We start from the raw sequence: 14589 nt of genomic DNA on the forward strand, positions 1-14589 counted from the left end.
AGCCCGCATAGCTCGTATCAAACGCGCCACAAACGCTAACCATCAAATTGCGGGAGGGTTCAGGAGAGGAGGAGGGGACCGTAAGCTGTGGCAACTCACCCACAGAATGCAGCCACAAAACACAACCTAGCAACAATTTATTTTTGTATTTTATTTTATTTTCATTTCGAATGCACGCCAAGCATTCGAATCGAAACATTTGTCGAGCTGTTGTGAATGTTTCACACTCAAAAGCTGTGTGTGTGTGTGTGTGTGTGCGGTATGCTTTGTGTGTGCGGATGTGTGTGTGCATCTCTTTTAGCCAGTCAAATAAATCTACAGCAATAAAAATGCCATCAATCGCAAAAATGCAGCAACAACAATGACAAGCTGGAGCACAGCTTAAATGTTGATTGACAGTGACATTGTGACGTTGTCAATACCAATAACCTCGTCCAGTTTAGCCAGACAGGCTGCAGGACACGCACGCGTGTCCTGTGCACGTGCACAGCCACACACAAAATTCATGAACTGCACAACAAAATGTTGACAACGCATGTGTGACAAATTAGTCCAAAAGAACTCGCAACAAATTAGCCATAACCAGTCTGTGGTTTCTATTGTGGTTTTTGCATATTTTCCACACTGCCTACTTGCCACCAGCAGCGCATTCCAAAGCATTTAATCCGCACTCGGCACTGCGATTCGTTGGTCTGCTCTGGCCAAAAATATCCACTAGCAAAAATGTTGATTGCATTTAAAATGCAATTATTTAAGGCACGCGTCCGTAAAATGCCGTTCAACCGACTGCACTAATGAACTGGATCCGTCCAGAGGCGCAGACGAGCAGCTGCAGAGGGGGTTTGAGTTAAGCGTCTGCTTGTCTGAGAAAAAAGACTACGCAGAGTCGATGCTCCAGACGGACAGACGGTCAGACAGGCCGATGAGAAGGCGGGCAAACGCAGTCGTGCATTCCAAGTGGCTTAACAAAGAAAGCAAGAAGAGCAGAAAACAACTGCACAGACACACACACACACAATACACATACAATATCATCATGTGTAGACGCGTGTGTGCGATTAGTGAAGCTCTTTTTTTCGGTTCATACATTGCCGTTAAGGGACCACAGACTGTCAAAAATGAAGTTAAAGCATTTAAAATTTTAGAAGAAATTAAAGTCTAGTCCTAAGAATTTTAAAAATAAATGTTATCTGTTATCTGAGTTATAAAATATACCTTCAACTTAAATATTACATTTCACGATGAGGACACACATATTAAATATAAACTTAAAGAGAGAGGTAAGAGACGGCCTTTAGTCTAGTCTTTACGTAGAGCTTATAATCAAATTTAGAGTTTATCTCAATTATAAAATATTTCATTTACTTACATATTACTTCATATAATTGGGTTATTAAATTTCGCGTTGATGACACACATTAAATGTGGCCTTTAAGAGGTCACAGACAGTCAAAACAATAAAGCAATAGCAATAAGTCTAGCCGAAATTTGTATCTACAAAATTATAGGATAATTATAAGAAAGAGTTCATAAAGCATATTTAGGGATTTATCTTTAAAGCATACTAAACTAATTTTACTTAAATAGTACCTCAGATAAAATGGCAATTTAATTTCGCTACAATGAATCAGATTAAATTCAGACTTTAAAAGGTCACAGCCTGTCTAAATTAAAATAAATCAGTTAAAAGTCTAGTCAAACATAATCTACTCAAGTTGTGTTTAAGATTTAAAATACGTGTGGCGAATGCCACGTAAGTAAAAAGAAGTAGGACATCTTAGACCAATTCAGCGGGATGGTTCAAGCCTTTCCATTTAACCTCTAAACACATAAGTAACTCAGAAGATTTGTCGAAACAGCTCAACAACATTAAAGTTTTTAACATGCATTGTAATAAATTAAATTATAACATACACATTCACTATTTCATGATAGAACTTAAAGTGACAAAAAAACTAAACTGTCGATAGAAATAATAACGTGAACTCTTTTCTTCAGTTTTTCCTTTTTCTCACACAAAAGTTTTCTGGTCTCGCGCTATTGATTTTTGATTGTAGACAGGGTTAACGGAAAATTGCATTTAAAAATAAACAAAAATATTTCATTTAAGCCCCGATAAAAACCAAAACGAACATACAGAAAACGTTGCCACAAAACCGAGCACAAAATGCCATTCTGATTGATTTGCGATTGACAGTTTTGACGTTGAGTTGTCAACGTTTTGTTTTATTTTATTTACGTTTTTTGTTTTCCATTTTGCCGTCGCTTTTATAATATTTATCTTTATATACATCATATTGCCAGAGCTGAGAGAACAAAAGATGCGTAGAATATAAACGAGGAATATTTATTGCCACGGAATTGGCATTGAAATGAAATATGCCATCAAAAATTGACTGAATGTCACACTGACACCTTTTCAATGTGTTCTCAATCAAGTGTAAATGCGGGCATTCACAAAGATACCCACATGCACATTCAATATATTCATACTCAAACTCAAACTCAGTCTCGCACACTCACTCTTGATATTTATGTCGCCGACATCAATCAAAGGGCAAAGTGTATTTCCGCCTATGTTTTGCTTAGAGGCCCCCAAACAAACAGTCCAAAGTAGACCATAAAGTCCTCGAAATACTTGTATAAATATAAGGGTGGTGTTGACTACCCTTGATGCTCTTAGAAAGCCTTTAAGTTTCGGTTTATTCGAAGTGCTTGGGCTATTTGAAGCAACTTTATTTGAGCTTCGGCGGAGCATCCATCACTTAATATTTATGACTTTGATTGTGTGTACGGTGGGTAAATCCACCAATACCAACACCAACAACAACTCCAACTACAATGACCGCCAGCCAGAAAAACATCATCAAAAACGAACCACAGAGATCCACACAGATGGCTAAAGGAAAATCAACGCAATGCTCGCTTAAATACCACTTTGTTGTTATTTATGACGCCAGCTGATGAAAAGCCAAATGCCAAAGATTAAAACCAGATAAAATATATTTAATAGCCCCCCCTTATGAACACCTCCCAACAACCAATATGAGCTGTCTGAATATGCGGGTCTGCACTGTGGTTTCCTATTGATTGAATATGAATTGAATATCAATAATCTTGCGGTCAATGTTTACAACACGTGGTTTTCTATTGCATAGAATTCTATTAAATATTGTACAATTTTTAAAAATTTAAATTTCTGCTAAAAGTTGAGTTATTTAATTGCATTTTTCGCGACATTGTTGAGCACTTTGAAACCACTGTAACATACATACATATATCAAACATTGACATGCGGTCAACAAAGTGCGTTCAATGACGTGCATAAAAACCGAAAACAGAGACAGCGAGCGAAAAAAGAGGGAGACAGAGAGAGAGAGAGAGAGAGAGAGAGAGAGGAAAGAAAAAATAGGGACAGCACTCAATCAGTTGGAGACAGCGACAAACGCTGTCCAAGCTTGGGTACATTTACTGGCAGCCCTATAAAGACGAGAGACGCACAGAAGCAAGCAGCTTGGTAAAATATTGTCAAGTAACCGCTGTCGAAATGCTTCTCGCATGCATTGAAGAAATAAAGACACACACAATGACGTTGTAAAAAAAGAAGAAGGAAAACTACAGTCGAGTGTGCTTGACTGTAAGATACTCGCTACTCGGTTTAAAAAAAAGTAAATTAGTGCGGTATTAATTTTAAAATGCTCAAAATTATTATAACGCAATAATTTCGTATATAGATATAGTACTATATACAAAATATACCAGATTGTCAACCAAAAGTAACTTTAACAATTATTTGATCGCAAACAAATTCAGGAATCATAAAAAGTATGATATAGTTATTATTGCATGTAGGAAGTGTATGGGAGAAAGTAAGTGTGGTAAAAATGTGAGACAGACAAGATCTGCGCTGTCGAAATTATATGTCTATCTCTTATAGTCTCTGAGATCTAAGTGTTCATACAGACAGACTGACGGACTTGGCTATACCTTTTCGCCTTTTGTCGTCAATCAACAATATATACTTTATAGAGTCGGATATGACTTCTTCTGCCTGGATTTGTATGTAATTCAGGAGGCACAAAGCTATAATACCCTTCTACCTTTTGGGTAGCGGTTATAAAAAGTAATGTAAAAGAAAACTGGGGAGAAAAACGGAGGAATGGGATGCAACTAAAAGATGTCAACAAGCAGCAAAGGGAGCTCACTTAAGTGAGAGACCTATAAATAAAGCTTTGAATGATTGACCAAAGCAAGTGTGGCAAAGGAAATTGGTGTCAGATGAAGTTATTACTCTGTCTGCGAAAGAGCGAACGAAAATGTAATTTAAAGACATCACTCAGCAAAAATTTCGCAATAATAGAGACTGTAAATTTAATGAGTTACTTGACTTATTAAGCATAATTTAGTTAAATTTAAAGCTCATAAGCCACCGCAAATCTTAGTGGCTTAAGCTGATAGACAATCGATAAATTAGGAAGCAATACTTGTGAGCAAGGAACTATTAAACGCATAGCACACTTTCTGGCAGCCCGAAGCAATTTTCTTTTATGCCTCTTGATGTATCCAATGCCAAAAGCCACAATTCGGCTTTGGCAAACGCGCAGAATAAATGAAAATATAAACCCGACTAACCAGAAACTGATTACTACTAAAGCTCACACTCCCCCTTCACATTCTCCGTACTCTACTATTCCTCTACATTTTTGTCGATTCGCAGGCAACCATCATGCTGGCAACGCTGGCGATAACAATCAAACGCCCGTGCGTAATCCGCCCGGAGCATTTCACAATTCTGCAGGCTCACTGGCACAGCATAATCTACTTGGTAAAATAATGCGCGGCATTAAAACGCAATCATTTGGGATTTTCAAACGTTTATCGAGTTATTTGCCAGCGGCGCTGCTAGCGTCGCTGCCGCAGTCGCCGCAGTCGCCATCGCTGCCAAGTCGGTGGCGTATGAGTAATATGAAAAACCAGGCCCAGCCACAGTATTCACCGGAGACTGTTGTCAACGCGCAGCCAACAAACATAACCAACAAGAACAACAACAGCATCTGCCAAAGGACCAGCAAAACGAGCACTCGAGCAGCCGTAATAAATGGGCGTGGCATCGAGAGCAACGCCAATTTCACATTGCTCATACGCCGCGTGTGGCGTCAACGCAAAAGCAATGCCATTGGCCGATGCTCATTTGCATAGTAATATTAGCTGGCATTTTTGTAGCCACCGATGTTATGCCAAAGTTGCTGTCGTCGTTGCTGCTGTTGTCGTTGTTGCTACTATTGCTGCATTTTATCGGCAGCCGCATCGCATTTTCTATTAGTGCGACGCATAGGCAACATTTAATGTTAACATTTTGGGCCGTCGGTAATAAGCTTGCCGTATTCTTGCCGCAAATTTATACAGCGACAGCAACAACAACAACGCTAACAGCACCAGCAGCCACAGCAGCAGCAGCCAACGCAAATACATTCGCTGTGCTCTGCTTCCAAAAGTATTCAAGATGAAATCAAATAATTGCAAAAAACTCATTTAGGGCACAACAACAACAAAAGCAGCAGCAGCAGAGCAAGAGCAGCGACACGACGAGCATTGGAAAAGAAAATCAAACTTAGACGAGTAAGAAACACATTCGAAATAGCGACAGAAATATTAATAGAAACAAACTCAATATACTTGTAGTGTGGTAAGATTTCCCCATATCGTACATGATGAATGTAGATATTTTTATGCAAGAGCGTAAAATGAAAATCCTCCAACAATCTATGTTATTCTAATCTGTTTTCCATTCATTCCATCTCTCACCGTTAATTAAGTAAATAGTCAGCGTAATTGGCAAAACAACTTTTCCCTCTTTTTTTTAATTGCCAATCAGACAACTCAATGGGTGAAAAATGGTTTTCATGTAATTTTCTAAGTGCACTCACATCTTGTTAGCTTAATTAAGATGTTGAGAGTAATGTTCAATTTAATCGATTTTCAATGCATTTAAATTAAGTTCAAAGCAAACAAAAGTCTCTTTTGAAACACAATTTGTTATTATTCAGAACGTTAAGAAATAAATAAAATACAATTATTCAAAATTCGAAAAATATTAACATATTTTAAACTTTAAAGCTGCATGATATTTGCAATTACTTTCGTTGTTTTTTCACCAATTTTATTCATAAACTGACCGACGTAAATTTGCTGCTGAAATATTTAATAAATTGTTGTTTGCCCAGCAAACATTTAATTTTCCAAATCAATATCAAATATGCGAGCAAAATGTTTATAGTAATGAAATATGCATGAGGACAACAAATAAACAAAAAATAAAAACTGTAATTTATGAATGGGATACTTTACTTATGCAAGTCGAACAAAAACACATTGCCACATAAAAAATTATTGTAAAAAAAAGTTAAAGGAAAAATATATACAAACAAATGAAAAGAAATTAAGAAAAACTGTTAATCAAGTTTACATATAGATGAACATATAACGTATAAAAAACACACAAACACACATATAATTAGCGAATTTACATAGTAAATTTAGCGTTAAAATAAATAATGCGTATATAAAAAAGCGAAATAGCATTATTACTTAGTCAAATATTAGCTAGCGATACGATATATGTTGATCAATATTATATACGCTAAATACAAAAATCAAATTGATATACATTCTTATTTTAATTTACTATTTGTTTAAGAAAAAGTTAAATTATTGAGAAAATAATAATTTACCATGTAAATAAAATTTAATAATAATTTCTTCCTCAAGGATTGATGTAAATACGATATTTAAGTTTAAACTTAGTGAAAAGCAAATGGAAGAAATTTCAAAAAGTATAAACTATGCTTTAAAATACTTGTAAATATAATTAAGTATTAATATTATATGAAAGTTAAAGTGAATGTTGAAGTGTTGAATAATTTAATATCTTATATAAATTTACATATATATACGTATATGAAACATTTAATGCTAATTAAGTAGACGGTAAATCCGCAATCAGCATTTAGTAATTATAATTGAGAAACCCCTGAACTAAAATAAAAATCCAAAAGCCCAAACTATTTGCTGTTGAGTATGGAATTATATATGAGAACATTTTGTATTCTAAGCATAAGCGTTAAAAGCATAAAGAAGCTCAGCTAAATGTATGTCTAAAGTGAAAGCTATACACTATACAACTAACTATAACTAAATATATCGTACATTCAGATATATAGCTAGTTTATATGATTTCATAAACCGAACATATTTATTATATATAGAAAGTGTGGAGAGAGTTCTACAATAAGTTGTGGCATATCTACTTATATGTAACATATATTAGTATGTAAATGTATGCTAAAGTTTACAACAAAATAAAAATAACAAAAAACAAGTAAGAAAGTTACAGTTGAGTGTGCTCGACTGTGAGATACCCGCTACCCATTTTGAATAAAAGCAAAATATTGCGGTATTTTTTTCAAAATATACCAAAAATGCAAAAATACTAAAAATATACCAAATGGTATTTTTGTTATATCGATATAGTACCACATTCAAAATATACCATAGACGGCATAATATACCAGATTGTCCGCCAAAGCAACTAAGACCCCTAGTAAGTAGGCGTTTTTGCTCATACAAAAGTATTTTTTTAATAACTTCCACAATTTTTATCTGATCGCAACCAAATTTTCAGGAATCATAACTACTATAGTAGTTATTATATATACCAAAATTCGCAACTCTAGCTTTAAAATTACGCTTGTTATTCGATTTTTTTGATTTGCGGGGGCGGAAGTGGGCGTGGCAAAAATTTGAAACAAACTTGATCTGCGTGCAAACATAACAAATGCTGTCGAAAAAAAATTATAGCTCTATCTCTTATAGTCTCTGAGATCTAGGTGTTCATACGGACGGACGGACAGACACACAGACACACAGACACACAGACGGACAGACGGACAGACGGACATGGCTATATCGTCTCGGCTGTTGACGCTGATCAAGAATATATATACTTTATAGGGTCGGAGATGCCTCCTTCTACCTGTTACATACATTTCCTGCCGGCACAAAGTTATAATACCCTTCTACCCTATGGGTAGCGGGTATAAAAAACCTGTGTGAGAATAACGAGAAAGAGAGTTTATCTGGGTGTAGTAGCTAATGCTGGGGGCGTGGCAAATTACCTCCGACCACATTGTCTAGGAGGTGGAAACTGTTGCGAAACTGCAGCAAATGTAATCATATTAAGAGCTGCGCCAGCAAAAGGACACAAGTCTCAAGGACACTGCAGCTACCCGTATGTGGGAATACATCTGTGGTAACAAGAAGGCAGCCGGCTCGAAAGCAATTGTGCAATTTTCCACAAGAAAGGAAGCAACAATAGAGCGAGCTGCAACAAAACAATAAACTGAAAAGTTGCCGATGATCGCCAAGTGAAATACCTCTCACTAATTGTTGTAAGTGGTTATTTGCAGAGGTGCGTCGCTAATCCCTTAGTTCTTTAAAACGCGAAATTAAATCAAAATTGGTAGCTTAGAGAATACTGTTAATAAATTACTGTTTTAAATATATTATATAATACTATAATAAGGAAGACAAGACAATCTTAAACAAACTCCCATTTCAAAATGTGTTTCCAAGCAACATCTTTAATAGCTAGGTCAACAATTTCATCATACAATATTTCAGATAATAATATTCAAAATTTCGTTATTCCGACACTAAGAGCAACTCTTTCATTCATTGCGAACAATTTCCAGGGTATGCGAGAACAAAGCATTGCATCCGAGAACATAATCGTTGGCACAAGCGGCACAATTACCAAAAACCCACATACAAAAGCGAAGAAATACTTGTAGAGAGAAAAGCCCGATGGAAAGTAAAAGCTGGCTGCTCGTCTCGTCTTTATTTAAAACCGTGCCAAAAGATTTCCTCGTTGTTGTCGGTTCTCGGTTCTCAGTTCTCAGTTGTCGGTTGCTTCTGGCATTCTCTTCTCACATTCATGGTATTTCGCATTTAAACATGTTGCAGTTTTTACAGCCGTCTGTCTCTCTCGCAGATGAAATTGTTGCGGCTGCCATTGAAATGTTGTCGTGTGGAAGTGAGCATATTTTCCAAGCAATTAGTGGTAGGAAAAGCGCATGCCAAATGGACGACAAAGTCGAACACTGGGTTAAGTGAGCTACATACAGCTGAATACGCATATACAAGTGAATTTGCATTTACATACATATGTATGAAAATGTGTTTGTAGGCGGCATTGCCAATGGAATTGTCATTAAATTTGAAATATTTGTGAAAGTGTAAAGCAGCTTAAGTAAACGGTGCGTATGTGCAATATGTTGTCCTATTTGATTTAACGTGTGAATGCAAGTTGCAAGAATAAATGTTATTTGTGATGATTGGAGTAATTATCTTATTTAAACTTTGAAAAGTCAAGTAAAAGTATGGAAGTATATCTCTAAAATTTCACTCAAAATGTATTTATTATTTTATTCAATTGAATAATTAATTTATTATAAATTATAATGAATTTTAAACTACAAATGGTAGTTGAAAGTGAAGAAATTAAGACAACTAGCACTTCTATGAGAGTATTTAAAACCTTGCGTATTTGTTTCTAAAATTACAACAGTTACTTAGCAAGCGCAAACACAGGCTCTTTAAGCCAAGTGCAAAAAGTCAAAGTCAGAGAAACGAAAATGGCATTCGTCTGCTGCATTTCTCTTCGACAGCCACGCAGGACCTTTGTCTTCTCGTCCTTCTCATATGGCAAGCGTTCGCTGCGTATAGAAGTGGAAAATTCAATTTGCAAAGTGCATAAAAGTAGCAAACGACTGACGACCGACGATGGCGATGAGAATGAGAATGCCACGTGTGAGCTTTCTCTCCACACGCGGCGTGTTTGTAGTTAAACAAAAGCGGCTGCTACTATCCTCAGTTAGGGCCCAGAAACTGAACCATATCCCGACCCAGGCCAGAGGGCCACAAGCAGTCTGAATCAACGTCTCATACATATGCTGCAGCGACAAAGCTCAGTTGTGCGACTGAGAGGCAAATGTGTGTATGTATGTACGAGTAGATGACTGCAACAAACAAGTGGCATAAACGTAAACGTAGCGCCTGAGTGGCGCAAACATTGTAATTAAATCTACGTCAACATAAACGACGAATGTGAATGGTGATGGCACTGGGAATAACACAGCAAAAGCCAAATAGAAAAGCAGCAGAGGTCCGTATGTAAAAGCTAGGTACGAGTCCTTCAACGTGATACATTCAACACTTTTGCCAACTGCAGTTCTGTTAGTTCACTTAACTGTTACAATGAAAAGTGCAGCTGTATCTTATTTGATAAAGATTCATTTATAATAGTTTAAAAACCATGTAAGCATTTAAACATTTTGTTTCCAATAAAATTTGTTTTGTAATATCGATTATTTAAAAAAATACATGTAGGTATATAAATAATTAGTTTCCAATTATGTTTGTTTTCTGTCATCGATAATTATTTATCAAATTTTCAGTGATGAGTTTTCTCGAACATAAATTTAGTCTAAAATAAACCTTAAATTCCTTAATCAGTAGAAATAAATTTGCGGAATAGTTTTAATTGAACAACTTGTTAATTTTTATTTTATCAAATAATTGGGTTTGACTTTCAAATGCAGGTACAAAATTGCAGCATTTTAAAGCCAAGAAGTTAATATGTAGTTACCACATTATTGTCTCGCGATCAAATGTAAAAATTACTTATTATATTTGTTTTCTGTCATCGATAATTTTTTATCAAATTTTCAGTGATGAGTTTTCTCGAAAAAACGAATATTTACTTCATTTGTATTGATAAAACTAGGAAAAACTAAAGTGAACGTCTTTTAAAAAACGCTTGCGATCTCTGAAATGTCCCGCATAAAATTCCATTTCTATATCAAATCAATGTTTCACACTAATTTAATTTTGTTCTCTGCTCTTGAACTTTTATTAGCAACTTTAATTGAACATCATCAGACTTCTGCCTGCAACTACATTAATTATTTGTCTTTATTTCTGCACTTGACACTTATCAACTGCTTTTTTCTGATTAAAGTGACTGAAAAGTTAAATTACATTTGGCACATGCTGCAAATACCCCAAGAGTGCGGTGACAGTTGGTTAAAATGGAGAGTTAAATAAAAACAAAGTTGTTGTTTGGTGCATTTTAAATGTAAAATGTAAATATGTATTTAAATACTATTTGTCATTTCACCTTTAATGTTAACGAAACTGACTTTAATAGAGTCAAATGGTTATTGATGTAACAAGTATAATTTCATTTAAAAAAGTAAATAAATTTAAATACAATTTAATGTTTGAATTTCAATAAGGGGGATAATATACATGTATAATATATACATATGTATAATTGTCGCAAATTTCTTCTAAGATGACAGTTTACATGGAATATCTTAATTAACAGAAAAGATATATAACAAGTAAGGAGACTAGTGTAACTCGATAATAGTAGGTATTTTTTGTGATATAAAAGTATTTCTTGAAAAATTTTGACATCTGTCAATCGCATCCAAATTTCTTAATTCTTAACACCGCATTGTTTTGTTTTTATATAAAATCGGTAGCGGACACTAGTCTCCTTACTTGTTTAATACATCTTTTCTGTTAATCTTATCTTAACTAATCTTCGCTGCAGCTTTCTTACTTTCTTTCTTTACAATATGGTTTCAATATTGCGTTTACATTGTTGTTATTTCTGTACTCATTATTGCTGCAGTATCGTTAAAAGACTGAAATAGTATCGCTACCTGGAAATTTCTTTAGCAAAACAAAACTTAATAGTTATGTCTTAAATTATAACAACTTGCCAGCTAAAAGTATGTTTTAAACGTCATTTAACTAGGTTCGTATGTGTCCATTATTTAAGCCGCTTGCAAATATCCATTAAACTGCACGCATATCTGCAGCAATTAAGACATAGCTAAAAGGCCAAAGGCATAAATCACGTATACGCCCCATTGAGCCCATTTTCATGCAGAGCCCATAAAAATAAAGAAGAAAGCTTAAACTGAATTGGAACTACGCAACACAATTTTTGCTTGCTTTCAAATGTATACTCATATGACCTAATTTGTTTCCATTAGACAGATAATAAATATTCGAGAGGTACGACTGTAACTAGGCAATCGATGGTCTCTTTATATGTATGTAGGTATATACAAAGTATGCATCTATGTGTATCTTATGCTGCGTTGTGGGTGGCCCACAAATTGCCTGTCAAGTGTTTATTGTCGTGAAAGGGTTGAGCATCGGAAGTCAGGAGGCAGTATATTAAGTTGCAGTGTTTGGCTTTGATAAAGGTCAAAAGCTGTCCAGCAATTATAAGGCCAAGTAATACGATGCCTTACCCAAACACACACTCACACACACAGACACCACTTATGGTTAATAGCCGTGCAGGGGCAGTGAGAAACAGGACGAACGGATGAGCCAATAAAGCAATAACTTATTGCGTGTTGACGCTGATATCGTTTGGCTGTGGCCACTTATCATAACGCAGTCGCGTTGATGGCTCTCATGGCCGTAGGTTCTTGCTTGGCCCTTAGGTATACACGCAAATACTTCTGCAATTATGCTAAAAGCGTTAAATTTATAGTTTCCCACATTCGACTGTCTCCCGACTGACTGCCATTTTTAACATGGCTCGGCTTGTCTGCGTCCAAATAAATGGCTTTTAGAGCACGCGTTAATGATGTTGATTGTAGCTCTGGGAGCCTGCAGCTCGGCCCCAACTCGAACTCAAACACAAACCCGAGCCCGAGTCAGAGTCAGAGTTCGAGTCCGAACTTTAACTCCAACCCAGGACAGTTGGCCACCTCTACAGGTAGTATTATGCCATGTTTAATGTTTTTGACTAATGTTTTATAGCTGCGCCGAGTCGACAGACGGTTTCAGTGCGAATGTTCGCCGTTTGGTTAAATTTTATGATGATATATGGTCAGCGTTTGCTGTTTCATATTGCCCACTCGATGCAGACCGTTGTTAAGGATTTAGCGTCATATTTATTACGGCTGAGTAAACAGTTTATGATCATGTTATGGGTCTAGCAATAAACAAAGAGTCGTTATAAAGATAACATACAAGTTGAATGTTCGGAATATTAGTAAAGTTTAAAGTATTTGAATTTCAGTTAATTTCGAAATACACAACCAAAAAGCTTTGCTGAAATATTCCACTTCGTATTCAGCTACCAACATAAAGTTACTTCTCCATAGACTCCAGCTAATATACAAAAAAGTTTCATGCACACATCCGCCCAGTTTGCCATCAGATGAAGCAACAAAAAATGTTGCTGTGAAATGCGCTTAGTATGCAAGTTTTTGCGCCAACGCCCAAAATAACATTAGCAAAAATCACTTAAATGGCTGTAATTTGTTTGGCGCATGGGGCGAATACGTTACCTGTGGGGTCGCTGCTCACTCAACAGCAGCACACACACACACGCGCACACATACAGCTTCTGGCAAACTTAATACAACAAATTTGTGTGCAATTTTGGGCGTAAAACAAAACGCATTGGAAAATTTAAAGTGCAGCCAAAGCGGAACCGCCCAAAGAGCCCCAGAGAGAATCACCGAAAAACTAAAAAAAAAATTTTGGGCGTAAAACAAAACGAGAAAAAAAAGCGGAACGAAAACACCGAAAAACTAAAAAAAAAGAGAAAACAAAAACAAAAACCATTCGCTGAAAAACTCATCACTCAAGCGAAAAACACGAAATAAGTGCAAGGCCCACGCCCAATACCAACAACAGAAGTACGAGCAACGGCAGCTGGAGCAACAGCAGATCCCATCAAACACAATGGCGTAGTTTTTTTTTTTTTTTGTTAACAAACACACATAGCAAACCTATACACTCGCAGCACACACATATATACAAACGTAGAGTAAACAATTCTCAGTACGACGCTGGGCCAATCAGCAAAATGGTTTAAAACTCAATTAAAGTTTTAGCCGCAAAATAAATGCAAAAAACTACGGTGGCGGCAACGTCGACAACAGCTACAGAAACAATAATACTATATGTACTTCCCCCCAAAAAGGTGGCACAATTTCGGCAAATAAACGAACTGGAAAAAAAATATACCCTGACTCTAAAGTATTGAAATGCTAATGAAACGAATTGAGAATATCGTATTGCCAACTTGAGAAAGTGTCTCAAATTTTCAATTATTTATGTATTCTTGTATTGTCATTGTCTGATTGATTGATTATTTGGGAAATTCATTTCAAACTGTTTATTAAGGTGTAAGCACCTTAACACTATAATTAATGCTGACGTTTTTCAGGAAAGGTACAAGCCTGAGTCGTTATTCGAATTATCCCTGTAATTCAAATGAAAATCACACAATTCAATTGAATTTCCTAAAACTACTGCAGCAACGCCAAAGACTGCCAAAAACTTTGACGAGCCTCCCTCTGAATGAGTGTGCGAGTGTGCGAGTGTGATTGTTTGTTTGTGATTAGTTTACTTGGAGCTGTGGTCGTAGTATTGGTGTCTGGATTCGTTTGTTTTATGTGCTTTGCTTCGCTTCGAAGTCCATTTTTA

General features: G+C 36.0%; 1 protein-coding gene across 5 annotated transcripts in view; it reads left to right on the plus strand.

The window, feature by feature from the left end:
- Nucleotides 1-6623, plus strand: part of LOC127565176 (lachesin) — a 59498-nt gene extending 52875 nt beyond the window's left edge. For 4 of the 5 annotated variants that reach the window (XM_052002517.1, XM_052002519.1, XM_052002518.1 and 1 more), the window contains one exon: nucleotides 4718-6623. In XM_052002517.1, coding sequence (XP_051858477.1) covers nucleotides 4718-5199 — 482 coding nt within the window. In that variant the 3' untranslated portion in view covers nucleotides 5200-6623. The remainder of the gene's footprint in view (nucleotides 1-4717) is intronic. The other variant, XR_007954563.1, reaches the window with a different exon arrangement.
- The last annotated feature ends 7966 nt before the right edge of the window (nucleotides 6624-14589 follow it).

Source organism: Drosophila albomicans, chromosome 2L, assembly GCF_009650485.2.
Source record: "Drosophila albomicans strain 15112-1751.03 chromosome 2L, ASM965048v2, whole genome shotgun sequence".
NCBI classification, from domain to species: domain Eukaryota; kingdom Metazoa; phylum Arthropoda; class Insecta; order Diptera; family Drosophilidae; genus Drosophila; species Drosophila albomicans.